At 39.1% G+C, this 14,277-nt stretch overlaps 1 protein-coding gene across 1 annotated transcript in view; it reads right to left on the reverse strand.

Annotated features, from left to right (window-relative positions):
• Positions 1-14,277, reverse strand: part of LOC108784962 (potassium voltage-gated channel subfamily H member 8-like) — a 336,787-nt gene that overhangs the window by 10,816 nt on the left and 311,694 nt on the right. Inside the window, exon 12 of the mRNA XM_018553917.1 lies at positions 8,904-9,241. Coding sequence (XP_018409419.1) covers positions 8,904-9,241 — 338 coding nt within the window. The remainder of the gene's footprint in view (positions 1-8,903; positions 9,242-14,277) is intronic.

Genomic DNA, 14,277 nt, shown 5'->3' on the forward strand with positions numbered 1-14,277 from the left:
AAAAAATGTAAACAAATTACTTTTAATGGAAATGTTACAAAGATGCATTTGATTTATAGTTCTTGAAAAAACACAATATTTAAAATTTTTATGTTGTAGGATGGGCAGCAAAATTGTTAACTTAAATAATTACCCATAAGTGGCAATCATTAATGCCAAAGAGGGATGTATCTGTGAAGAGCGAGTGATTGTTTAAAATTTAAAGGTCACGTTAATCTAGTGAATGGATTAAAGGTGGAGGAGTGCATAGTTTGGTAACACAGAGAAGTTGCACAGTTTCATGCACTGACACTTTATCAGTTGGCAGTGGATTATAGACAATTATCTCATCAAGTCTGGAGGTTTTTTTTTACTTTATGCACTATTAATCTGTATAGCAATATTGCAACAATGTTTATTATCAGGTCATAAATAATGAGTTTAGGTGCGTTTTACATTTAGTTATTTAATTAGTTGGTCTGTTTCACATTTACAGAACATATACATGGCAGCAAGTTTTTTAGGAGGAAGGACTGTGCTGCATTTTTAAAATTAATTAGTGGTTAGCCCTAGTATTACACAGTATTGGACATTACAGCTGACCATTTTCTACCTGACTAACTATATGTAGCTCTACAAGACACAACTAAGGCTGGAAGCAGAGTGGCTGAGACTGACAGACAGTCGGTGCACTCAGTATACTTTAGAACTTACCACTACAAGAGTAGGCAAAATGTTATACTAGCAGTTCAGTTCTAAGCATACAGTTCCAGAGTGGATGAGCTGTAAGTACACAGTACTAATCACTGTTAATTCTCTGCACTTCAATCTGATGCATTAGGGAGTCTAATATTTAGTAAACTAAGAATACAGTAACGAACAGGCTAATCGCCACATTCTGTAAAACAGCAATAATAAGTGGACAGTGGATACAATATCGTAGTGCAATAACACAATGCTGTCTATTCCAAGCACAATATGATTAAAAGTGATTATATAAAAAGTTATCATGGGCATTGTCAAGGTCATAAAAGACCCAGGTTACCCATGGGCATCCCAGCCGGGGTGAAAAGTTGTGGCGTGCCAGAGTGAAAAGTGTTTATATTTTTCTGTTCTCCTTATGTCTTCTCTTTTCCTCCCTTCTCTCCCTTTTGTCTTTCTAGTAATGTTCCTATCATTTCCCTTAGGCCCTGTTCACACCTTTACGTTTTGTTGCGCGTTCAAGGCTCTATGAACGCTCTACAAAACGTACAAACATGAAAATCCCATTGTTTTCTATGGGTCTGGTTCACACCTTTCCGTATTTCCGCCCGTCTGAAACGCCCTACAAAACTGCCTACGCTCAAACAAGTACATGTACTTCTTTGGGCCGTTTTTGTTGGGCGTTTCCATTGGGATACAGCCAAGTAGCCCTGGGAAACGCGCGTTTGGCGCACGTTTTTTTTACCGCGAATCGCGGTAAAAAAAACGCGCGACAAACGCGCGACACACGGGCATATTCAATACGTTTAGTTTACGTATAATAATAATAATAAGTATATAATACGTATAGTTTGGTCTATAGTACCAGAAACAAAGCTTCTGATAAACGTTTCTCAACACTACAGCACCCAAGGATGTCTGTGTCTAATGCAAAGAATGTCAGTTTCTGCTTGGCAGCAATGCTTCCCTAGACACAAACACTTGAGACTGACGAGACAACATGACTAAAGATGTGGATCCAGTAACCCAGACACCTGGGCCCAGCAACATCCCAAATAGTCATGGTCTGCTAAACATAAACAGAAATACATCGGACAGGATAATCAGGTGATTCTCCTTATCTCCTATAAACATTTCCTAAGTCTGGTGAAAATGTAAATCATATGAGGTTTTTTTTGATGATAATCAAATTAAGCCTTTTACATTAACATTTTAAATAAACACTGAACAATCTTTATAAGAAGACTTCTCTTAGAAAACAGAGCACACAACTCACCACAAACTAAGAACACACTCCAGTTATTCAAGAATTCCAATTCAATTTAAATACTAATCTTGTGTGCCTTCCTAACAGATTCTCTAACGTCATACATTAGTGCAGTGTGTATGTCAGTGGCTATGGGAATAGGGAAAACAAATATATATACATATTAATTTTTACTAAGCACTCCAACTCCTCCTGGCGTTTGATACACAGCATGGCCTGCATACTGATCCTCATACGTGTTGTTAGGAACCAGTTCTTTCTATTTTCTGCAAGCTTTTCTGTATTATTGTCAGATTTATTCAGCAGATCCTTGCTGATTCTCTGCTAAAATTAACTTATGTTAGACCCACAGCTAGGGTTGCACAGATACCAAGTACAGTACTTGGTACAATTACAAGTACATGTACCGATACTTTTGAGCTCCAAGACTAGACTAGAGAAAAATTCAAAAGTTAGGAGGCAGCTGTCATTTGTAAGGAGCACACGGATCTCCTGGGATTTGTACATCTCTGTTTTAATGTACGAATTTGTTTTTATAAATATAAATAAAGGGATGCACAGATACCAGTTTTGAGAGTACGAGTACTGGCACTTGCCAAGTACTTACAAGTACGAGTACAGATACATTTTTGTTTATTGTCATGTGACAGTTTTTCTAAAACAATACAGACTAATGATTTCAGGACAGTGATGCAGAGCCAGAGCCAGGTCCCAGCTGCAACCGCTGCAACCCTGGTAGTTCTCATGAAAATGCCAAGTATCGGCACTGGTACTCGAAAGGTATCTGTGCATCCCTACCCAAAGCCCATATCTTTTCTGCTCTCCTTCCTATACATCCGTGATCTCCTGTCATAATTTATCCCTTATCCTTCTGATTCCAAAGAGTCATTTACAATTTGAAGTTCATAGTAATTAAAGAAATTGATAACATGATTTGTATTTAATTGAGATAAGCAGGTGCCATAAAATATTGTGCCTGCTGCGTTTTTCTTGCAAATCAGTGTTTGAGGAATTTCAATATTTAGAACAGATCCCAAGTATTAGGAGCATGAATAAGTACCAATCATTCTCCTATTTAGTCTATCCATCTGTGCTTATGTTCTTTTTCCTCAGAAACACCCTTGTTATCGATTAGCTACAGTAGGATGCATGGTCTAAGTGCCCAGATGGGACAGTTTGCTAATCACAGCAAGGTTGGGCCAATGGTAAAATTCATCTCTGTGTGCAAAGAATTTAATAATATGATTTAATTATTTTTCTTTAATAATGTGGTACAATGTTCAAAAATTAGTTTTAGCACCTTCACTATGCTGAAAGTGTAAGTGTAAATACCTGTTTCTTTCCCTAAAGCCAGTACCTTATTTTACTGCAGTATCCTATGAGGGCCAAAACACCACAACACTGAGAGGGCTTAGGAACAATAGTTGATATATCACTGATGTCATGCAGTCATTGGTTTTTCAGGTTTAAATTATACCTGTATATACTGTATATCACAACCATTACACCATGGAAGGCAGCTGTTAACCAAGTCACTTTGTACATATGCCCATGATCAACTCCCTACCTTCAGCCATGAACATCTTCAGACATTTCCAACCTGGTCATCATTAGCTCCCTCTCGGCCTCCTCTCTCTTCATCCTCCTCCTCATAGTTCATGACCAGCTCTTGCTCTGTATTCTCTGCCCAGTGGTTCTGGTAATGATCAAGTACTTCACCTCTCTACCCTCCAACCCTCAGCAAAAATCTGCTCTCACTCTGCAACTGTGCATCCACAGTCTGCCTCTATTTCTCCTTCCATGATGATCTTGCTTCTGCCCTGCCTATCCTATTGAAGCCATGATCAGCTCCTAGTCTGCCTATTCTTCCAGTAGTTTACAATCTGTTCCCATTCAGCCTCCTCAATCTACTGACCACAATGAGCTCTGTCTTCTCTCTGACCCCCGCTTCTCCCCAGGTTCTAGGACAGCTCATAGTTTACCTACTCTCTCATCCCTCCCAAGTCTACAATCAGCTCTCACACTGCCTTCTCTTCTCGTGTTCCAAAGATATCTGCCTTTTCTCCTCTCCTCCACTTCTCTCTGTGATCAGCTTTCAATCTGCCTCCTTCACATCCACCATGTCTACAATCTACTTCCTTTCCCCCTACTTCATCTTCTCCCTCATTTTCACCACTTTACTCCACAAACAGCTTACAGTTTGTCTTATTTTACTTATGCTCCTCTATTGACATAGTGAAATAGTGTGGGGGAAATTCACCAAAACTAGAGCAAACAAATCCTGGAGCAGTTGCCCATGGCAACCAATCAGTTTCTCTCTTCAGTCTGTTCAGTTAAGATTTGAAAATGAAAGAGAGAAGCTGATTGGTTGCCATGCACAGCTGCTCCAGTTTTTATATGCTCCAGTTTTGATAAATTCCCCTCTTGTTAAAATAATGCCTGATTGGACAGTAATGTGTAATGTGTATTATGAATGAATCAATAAGATATTTTTAACCCTTTCAGCCTAAATTAAAGCCTCACTCCTGGCAGGAAGTTACCCACACACACTACAATGGTTAAATGCTTGTTAAGTTTAGGGATAGATAATTAAGGTGCAATACTTACCTTATTCCTCTTTCTGCAGGTTTTATTAATGCTGTGTGACTGGTCCCCTGCAGACTCTAGTCTTCAGCTCTCTGGCCAGTGGTCACACACACTGACATCATGGAGTGCCATGCAGGGAGTTCAGCTTTAACCAGTTAATGAACATGCACATAATCCCATAACTGATATATTACAGTAATATATAGATATATATAGATATATCTATATATATAGATATATCTATATATATATATATATATACACTGTGTATACACATACACACACACACACACACACACAAAATACACTGTCAAGTTAACTGCCTTAATCACAGGTAGTGTTTTACTTCCTGTGATGGGGGTCATTTGGATAGGGATTGAAGGGAAGTCCCCTCAATGGAGACTCCTCTGGCCTTCCTCTTAGTGGTGACAGAGAGATGATCAGCATGCAGAGAAAATGACAATCTGTTCCCTGATGTGGGATTACACCTATTGCAGTGGCCATGGAGTCACAGAGAGACCACAGGACAGATATGGTGGTCTTGGTTGCCCTGTTGATGTAGCAAGTACAGCAATAGCTGTAACTGACAATCTGTGCCCTAGATGAACAACAGGAATAGACAAAGCAGTGCTGGGTGTGAGAAGAGAGCTGGCAGTAGGTGAGAGCAATGGATGGAGCCTATGTTAGCACGTGTCTAAAAGGATCTGTACCATATTGATAGATGAAGGCTTAGGCTTTTTATACTTCAGATAGAACCCTAAAAACTCAGAATTGTATGTCAATAGGGAAAATATATCTATGGATACTATATACCAGAATGCACTGCACTCTTAAGAACTAACCCTCAATCATAATATACCTTAAATACAACTATACATAGACAATGTGCTCCCTTAAAAGGTTAACAAATATATACATCTTGTGTTCATACACTGTAATATATAATCATCCAGTGATCATATAGTAGTCAGGATATATATTCATAGAAAGTCTGCAAAGCTGCAGTTGCAGCATGTCAGCACTATCCTCAAAAAAGATTCTCACACATGTTTAACAGTCAAACCCTTGGTAGATTTATTTTACACAATGCAGGAACATCCACTGGACAGTGTAAGTCATGCAACTTCCTAATAGCATACTTGTTCATCTCTGCTTAAAGCATATCTAAAGGCACATTTTTTTGCTTGGATAGAGTAGGGAAGAGTTAAAACTCCTGTCAGAGTGTTACCAATAGCAGTCCCACCTTTCATCTTACGAGCTTTCCAGAGGCACATTTTAACCTTTATATGGCGCCCCAGGGTTCCAAGGTCCACACTGTATAAACACAAACAAGAAGGGGGCATAGGCCTACCGAAAATCCTTCTTTACTATCAAGCATCCCAATTGTTGCCCCTAATTACTATCCACCGAGCAACTAATGTCCCTCTGTGGACCATGTTGGAAATCCCCAACTGCTCCCCAATTCCTCTACAAGCACTCCCCTGGTTACCGCCCGTGTTGCCCCTAATTACTATCCACCAAGCAACTAATGTCCCTCTGTGGACCATGTTGGAAATCCCCAACTGCTCCCCAATTCCTCTACAAGCACTCCCCAGGTTACCGCCCGTGGATAGACCCCACTCTCTCAGTCCTCTGTTGAAACATGCCTTGAAAGTGTGGAACTCACTGAAATACTCATCACATCTGATATCGCCTTCTTTGCCCCTTCTCCCCTTACTTCCACAACCACTATTTATACCAGCATACTCTAACCCTAAAATATTTAAGTGGTGGACCAACAATGGCTTCACTAGATTATATGATTTTTACCGCTCCTCTAACTCACCCACCTGTTCTTATCTTAAAGCACATAAAAAGATTCCTGATGCAGAAATGTTCAGGTTTGTTCAACTACAAAACTGGGTATCCTCTATGCAGGCACGTAGACACTTAAATGCCCCGCTTACCTGCTTCGAGCATATCTGCCTCTATTCACCAGGAGGGCCCAAACAGGTGTCAATTCTATATTCGCAACTGAATTTCTTAACTCGTACTAGCCTCCATTCTTATCCTACTAAATGGTCCGCAGACCTAGGTCTGAACTGGTCTGATGAAAACTGGAAGGGGGTGTGGAGAAATATTTCTAAATGTTCCAGTAATGTCACGAACTCTGAGGTTGCCTATAAAGTATTGTTTTGTTGGTATCTGGTCCCCACTCGTTTGCCTAGAATGTTCCCGTCATCATCTACTAAATGCTTCCGTGGATGTTTGACCCCAGGGGACATGTTACATACCTGGTGGTCTTGTCCCTTCGCGGCTCATTTTTGGACCAGAATATTTTGTTTACTCTCGACTCTGTTTGCTAAGAATATCTCTAAAGACCCAACACAGGCTCTACTAGATACTTCAGTGCCCGGATTGAATAAATCCCGGGGTGCCCTGGCACACCAAATATCCATTGCTGCCAAATTAACCTTAGCAGGAAATTGGAAAAAACGATTTATCCCGTACCGTGAATTTACACAAAGATTGGATAATGTACTATTAAATGAACGGTTATCGTGTATCCTAACTGATACACATACCAGATTTCTAACAATCTGGGAACCTTGGCTCCTACATAACCACCCTGATCTGGATGTAAACACCCTTAGACGCCTGTGATATGGTCAATAGAGTCGAGGGGAAATAAGTAGGTGACCCCTAGTCGGGACCCGAGGACCTGCGGAATAGAGCCAAACTAAAATCGAAGCTGACCGACCGATGGACTACCTACCTGATCATCTTTCTTTACTACTCTTTCCTTTTGACTTATCTTACATTAATAATAATGCATTGTGTTTGCATTGGCATGTTATCGAACACATCATGTGGCTTATGTGGCCTACTGCGGCCGGAAAATACCATGTAAAATGTCTAATTATTTATACCTTGAAAACCCAATAAATATTTGGTTACAAAAACTCCTGTCAGTTATTTATTGCTTTGTCCCAACTGGTGATATTCATCCTCTGCATTTTTCCTAGTGATCATTATTACTGGTACTGATAGGGAAAAGTTAAAACTCAAAGTTTGGAGAGTTTTTCTCTCACGTCCTGTTGTGAATACTGGAGGGGGGGTTGTGCTGACATGGGTTTTATTCTTTCTCTGTTCTATCTGAAATAAAACAAATTCATATTAAATATACTCAAATCACCAGAAATTGTCCAATTGTACACGTCAGCACTTATGTTTCGTTGTATTCTAATTCAGTGTAATCTTAAGGCTTTTGAATGCTTTTGAAATTTGAATAGCATAGTTTATTGTAACAATATTGGTCTGCAAGCACATGTGTGATGTTGTACAACAATTGTCTATAGCAGAAATTGCTGTATACACAGAAGCACAAAACTCATTGTTCCATTCTTTTAAAGTATTGCCTGCTCTTTTCCTCCAGCGGTGGCAATATTTTCATGGATTACATTTCTACATCTTCTGTATAGTACAAGGAAGGAAACAATCTTTTTACGACCTCACGCTGGTCTCCTAACAATCATTTTCTTTTTTTCTCCACAGATGCCAAAAGATTAACAATTTATTGGCAGCTTCAATGGATGTGTATTCTTTCAGTGCATTAGCAGGTGGTTGTGATTTCAGTGTTTCTTGTACTGCTGATATTCAGAGTTTGTCATAAATAAAAGGACACATCTTCGCAATGTGACAACATCCTCTAATGATTGCACATCATTTTATGTTATAATAAGCGATGGAGGTATTAAACTGATGAATCAGAGTTTATGTAAGACTGGGCTGCTTAATTTGAGGTGGATGCTTGTGCATAGTGATCTGTGCCACTGCGATTGACATAATTTTGATGTCACATTTACATTTGTAGTGATATTGGCAGACCTCTTCACATCCCAAGCATCCCCCCTATCTGACCCAGAAAACAGCAATCCTTCAGCAAGCAGTTGGCTGTCCTTTGCTATAAGTGAAGAAAGGGATGTTTATTAGCATGTACTACCCAGAAGAGAGGTAAAGATCAGAAGATAATAAGCAAGAGTCAGTGACAGCAGGGAGGAGAGATATACTGTATATACATGTAAACTTTACCCAACATAAAACCACAGAAATTAGGCACTGTAGCATTCCTAGCAGCCTGTATACTACATAATAAGCACTAACCATTTCCATTAAAGAAAATAGAGCCCTGGGAGCCATATGTGACCTTGTGGCACTTTTTGTGCCCCAACATTTTTCTACTTTTTAAAATCACAGAGGCTCTGAGATCTACAAGGTACCATACAGTAAATACCTTGCTACAATGATTATTGAAGGAATATTTAAAGACTAGGATCAACTAGTTGCCTATCCCTGCTATGATAGCTTGTCTCAGCTTGACTTCACTTACCTGGGGCTAAGCACTGGTGGAACACTGATACTGAATGCAGGAAGCTGTAGTTTGCAAGGTCTTCCTCCATCACCTGCTGGGAACTTTCCTTTCTCCCCCATATTGAGGAGATCTCCAAAGTTCTTGTCTACCCTCTTGGTTGGTGTTTTGAAAGACCGCGGTGTCAATGGAGATAGCATCGGAGAACTGTAGGCTTTAGGCAATTTCAAAGAGGAATCTACAGGACTGACACCCCTTGGACTCACTGGTAAGGGACATTTCTCATCGTCTTCAAATTCATCATCTTCCAGGATGGATGGCAACTTCTGAATAAGACCTCCATTGCTCTCATGGTCAATCTTTTAGAACAAAAAATAAACAAAAGACTAATGGTCAATACAGTACAAAGTCTATGCATTAATTTTTTGTTTTCATAGAGGTTGTCAAATATATCTTTTAAAAACATGATTATAGCACAGGCATTAGGTATATTACACTCCTGAACAACTCCGCATGTTAAATATGACCATGAACCAATTAGCAGGAGCAGTAACCATGAATGTGGCACATTTACATAGGTAATGCAAACCTGTACTTTGGCAATTCATGCTAAACATATAATATTAATTTAAAAAAAAAAGGCATAAGCAATGGTCACCTTTAATGAAAAGTTAAAACGACTTGTTCAGTAGATCCAGAGATATATGTAGCTGAATTATATGTAAATCTTGACTTTTCCTATAAAAACTTAGCTTAGCCCTGTCCCATTCAGCTTTCCAAATCTAGTACTTGGCCCTTTAATGTGATGAAAGGGTCCACTGCAAAAGAAAGGATCAGGGAGTAGGAGGGCAGGACAAAAGGTGAGACTGAAATTGATTGATATGTTACAAAGTTTAGATGGTAAATTTAAATAGTCCAGGTGTCTAAAAGTCTTACCTTAAAGTGACATTAAACCCTCAGATTTTTTAACATAAAACAATACTGTAATGTGTGCCTTACTGTAATCCATGGTTGTTTCCCTTCTCTTTGCTGCTCTTCCTTTTAAATCTGTATCTGTTCTCATGCTGGGCAGAACTTCTGTTTTGCAGCAGACTGCCTTGTCTCTGAAATGGATACATGGTGTCTGTGTGTAGGTTTGCAACCTGAGCCAGCACTAGAGGAAGAGGCACTCAGCTGCAAAGGGAAGTTCTCCCCCAGCATGAGAAGACATGAGGATTTAAAAGGAAGAGCAGCAAAGAGAAGGGAAACTACCATGGATTACAGTAAGGTACACATTACAGTATTGGTTTATGTTAAAAAATCTGAGGGTTTAATGTCACTTTAAGTATGGCTCTTTAATCTAATATATAGAAACTGCATTTAAATAGTGCAGTAAGCTGAAATGATCTAGCACACAATATGTTATCATGGTGCAATGTACACCAGCCATCACGCAGACTATTGCAATGCTAACTCTAGCCACGTCACTTGTATTTCGCAATGGTCATGGCAAAAAGTCCTGTAGTATCGCTTTATCCGATAGTCTGTTACACTTTAAGGGGCCTCAAGGTGATGTCTGGTGTTGTGAGCATGCATTAGAATTCTCAAAAAAACATCAAAAGCTATGCAGGAAATCTAATGCTGTCTAAGAGGATAATCGGGTAGATATTGGGTATCAGTGGACTGTGTTGGACAGCACATGATGTAAGTATGCACTACATATTGTGAAGAAAAGCTGTTGTACAAAAAAACACAAAATCTGAGTATAGGTGAAAAATAGGTGTCATGTGTATGAACTCAATAGAGAATTTATTTATGTATTTTATTTCCTTTTCTATTAAAAACACTTTCAAGGTATAAAAGCCCAGTCTGAACCACCAAAGGTAAATTCAGTAAAGCACCAGTGAAGACGTATGCTCGCTTTTCTCAAGTAGCAACCCATACATAACACAAACAAGATGCCTTATGTTGACTTGGCCATCGCTAAGGCTCCCCAATCATATTCTGTATGGCTGCATACATACTAAATCATGATGTTCACAGAATTGATTTAGTTTTTGGATCTGGAAAATGTTATCTTGGTAAAAGAGTTGTTTGGATTAGGGGGAGGACTCAATGTGTACCTTTTTACTTTGAAAAGTTGGGACATACACTGAGTGGCCAGATTATTATGACCACCTGACGTTTGTAGGCAAATTAGCTATAATTAGCTATAATTTCGCGCTGAAGTTGCTAGAGGGCCAGACCATTATAAATAGGGAAGCAGGTTGTTTACCACGACAGTAGAAGTGATTTTTTCTGAAGATATGGGTAAACAACGCGATTTAACAGCCTTTGAACGTGGGATGATTGTTGGCGCTCGGAGCCATGGAGCGAGTATCAGCAAAACAGCAGAATTCATTAAATGTTCAAGAGCAGCTTTTGTTAAAGTGTTTAAAGACTGGGCTGTCAGCCAAAAATCTGGGTCTGAACGTGCGAATTGTGGCCGTCAGCGACTAGTCAATGTTAGAGCAGAACGGAGAGTGGCAAGACTGGTACAAGACAACAGAAGGGCAACAGTGCAATGTCAGATTCCTCGCATCACCTTTCAACATCTCGTGGAGTCACGAGGCGGCCCAACAAAGTCATCTCGTGGAGTCATCTTGTGGCCCAACGAAGTACTGATGGGGTGGTCATAATAATCTGGCCACTCAGTGTATATTGCTACAAGCTGACTTGTTTAGTATTTTATAACCTATAATAACAACTAACACTAGAAACCATGTGCCAAATATATTTCTATATTATCAACATGATAACTTTCTTTGCAATATGCTCAAAACTTTAGAACATTCATTCAAGAAAGCATAACTTTTGTCTTCGCTTTCAATATTCCTTTAATAATCAATGTAGCCAATCTATGCTTTAGAATCACAAACGTATGATATATTACCTACCTAACTGCATTTTTGATTGTGTTTTTTTATTATACTGGATTGACTTGTCACTAAATAGGGTCTAATCGTGTCTGTACAATTACCTAACATAGCTCCCCGCTGGGTCAGTTCAAACAATTCTATGAGCAGTCATTCTGTATCGAGTAATTACATCCCCACCAGCTTTTTGTGCCTTATTCTGGCAGTGGATCTGTATCTATGTGTAAAGATTCTAAGAATGCAGCTGTTGTGAACAGGAAGAAGCTGGTGGGGCTGCATTTGCTGATTGCGCTCTGCCAGCAGATTTATGCTCAGACCCAGCAGGGCATAGGGGAACTTGCTATGCCAAATAACCATCTCATGATTACTTCATTGCAAGTCAATACATCTCAGGCAGCTCATTCTCCATCTTTGAAATCAGTCACTTTATTCTGGCTACTCTTTCTAGTTAACTGGTAAGTTTTCCTAAATTTTTTTTTCCTACAGCTCTGCTGCTGTAAAAAAAAGAATTTTAAAATAATTTAAAAAATCTCCCGGGCGCTCTGGGAGCCCCCCGCTCCCGGCCGCCAAGACAAAGCTGTGACTAATTAGCATACATTCCAAATGCTGTATTTTTGGTGGCAGTCATATTTTGGACTCTAAAAGGTGCTGTGTTTGGCAAACTTGTAAGCGGTTTTGTTCATGTAAGAGCCAATATGGGGCAGAGTTTAAGCAAATCAAGCAATGTGTCTGAAACACACACAGATGGTTCAGTGTTGGAAAGTGGCTGCTGGTTGAGTCACGATCCAGATATTTCAAATGGACTTCGTGAAGTGTTTTTTTACGCCTGAATTTTTAGCTCAATTCATCTACCATGACCTTTACAAGAGAGAATATCATTATTGTTATGACATGGCAATTGCAGCAGAATCCTTTTCCTGCAAAAGTAGAATAAAACTTAGTGACTGGGGGAATAAGAGATGGAAAAAACAGACAATGATTTCACATACCATCATTTATCTATAACAAATGTATGTACAATTACCAGGCATATTAGACTGACCATTTATTTCTGGCTGAAGAGACTTGATGCTGGTTTGAAGGCAAAGACAGTTCAGGCATATTGTAACAAAGTGTAGCTTGAACTGTGATGCTTGGATTGGCAGAAGCCCACCTTGAGCAATGGCTTGAAGAGTCAAAAAGGCAAGAGACTTGAAAATGTTCACACAATAAAATGTGTGAAGATTCTCTTCAATTATCCAATGGTCTGAAAAAAACCCTGATTACTTATTCCATCTGCGCAGGATTGGATAATTGTGAAGTAAATATTCTTACAATTTATTGTGTCAGCATTCTCAAATCCTTTAGTAAATCAGCCTCAAAGTGTAAGAACTGTGCTTATACTGCAACCATAATGGTTCTTTCACTCTCCCATACTGAAAAAGACTGATAATAGCTTATGCCACCTCTTGCATTACCCCTTAAAATGGCCCTACATACAAGCTAGAAAACGCATCTCCTGCTACTAATTATTTCAGGTCACCCTGTGAAACTGTATGCATTTCATGAAAAATAACTAAAAGAATGGAAACATATTTTAATGACATCAGCAAACAACTATTAATTAGCAAATGAAGGATGGATAGTTTCCTATTAACTGGACTCAAGACACCTGCTAACTTTTACTTTTCAGTGCTGTGTGCAGAGCATAGCCGAGCCTTAAATCAGCTAATTAGTTTAAGAGGAAATCCAGCACAGCAAGTTTTATTTATAGCTTCCTCTCCCAGTGGGCTTTTGCCAACAGCGGCTGCTGCTCCGCGCTGCTATAAATAGATGTGAGAGCTATTCTTAGGATCAGAAAGACATCTCTGGGATATACTGAGTTCCTCCACCCTCTGATGGATTGTAAATTCAGGTTTATGCATCATTTTGTACTCTGCCATAATATTTAAACAGCACGCAGTCATGACTTAAACAGAGGCAGCACATTATGAAATAATGCAAACGCATCACTGCATCCAAACTCCCATTAGACTTTGGCCTGATACAAAATGTAAATGAATGCAAAATTATTTCTCTGCAGTGGTTTTCCTGTTAAATATTATTTACTAAGTTCTTCGCTCCATTTGCAAATGGATCTATAATAACATGGTGCAGGTTTGTTGCGGGATGGGATTATACATTAAAAGTGAGATTAGGAGCACTGTGCAACAATTTTTACATTCTTTAGCTGGCTTCCATTTCATTAAAATCATAAGTTTATTTCACTAGGGCTTTGGTTATGCTTCTTTCTCAACAGTTCAATTTGTCAGAATACTGTATTTCAATAAAGCCACATTGCAGTTTATGTTGAGAAAAAGCTGCAGAAGTTTTACCATACTGTATATAAAAAATATGCAGTAAATGTAATTATGGAGACAATGTGTAACAACTCTTTGAAAATATAGAAATCTGAAAATATTTATTATTAGGGTAGCAGCCTGAGGGTCTATATAACTGAAATCACCTTTTCTGATGGCAAC

The sequence above is a fragment of the Nanorana parkeri genome, unplaced genomic scaffold (assembly GCF_000935625.1).
Source record: "Nanorana parkeri isolate BGI_ZX_2015 unplaced genomic scaffold, ASM93562v1 scaffold134, whole genome shotgun sequence".
Lineage (NCBI taxonomy): Eukaryota > Metazoa > Chordata > Amphibia > Anura > Dicroglossidae > Nanorana > Nanorana parkeri.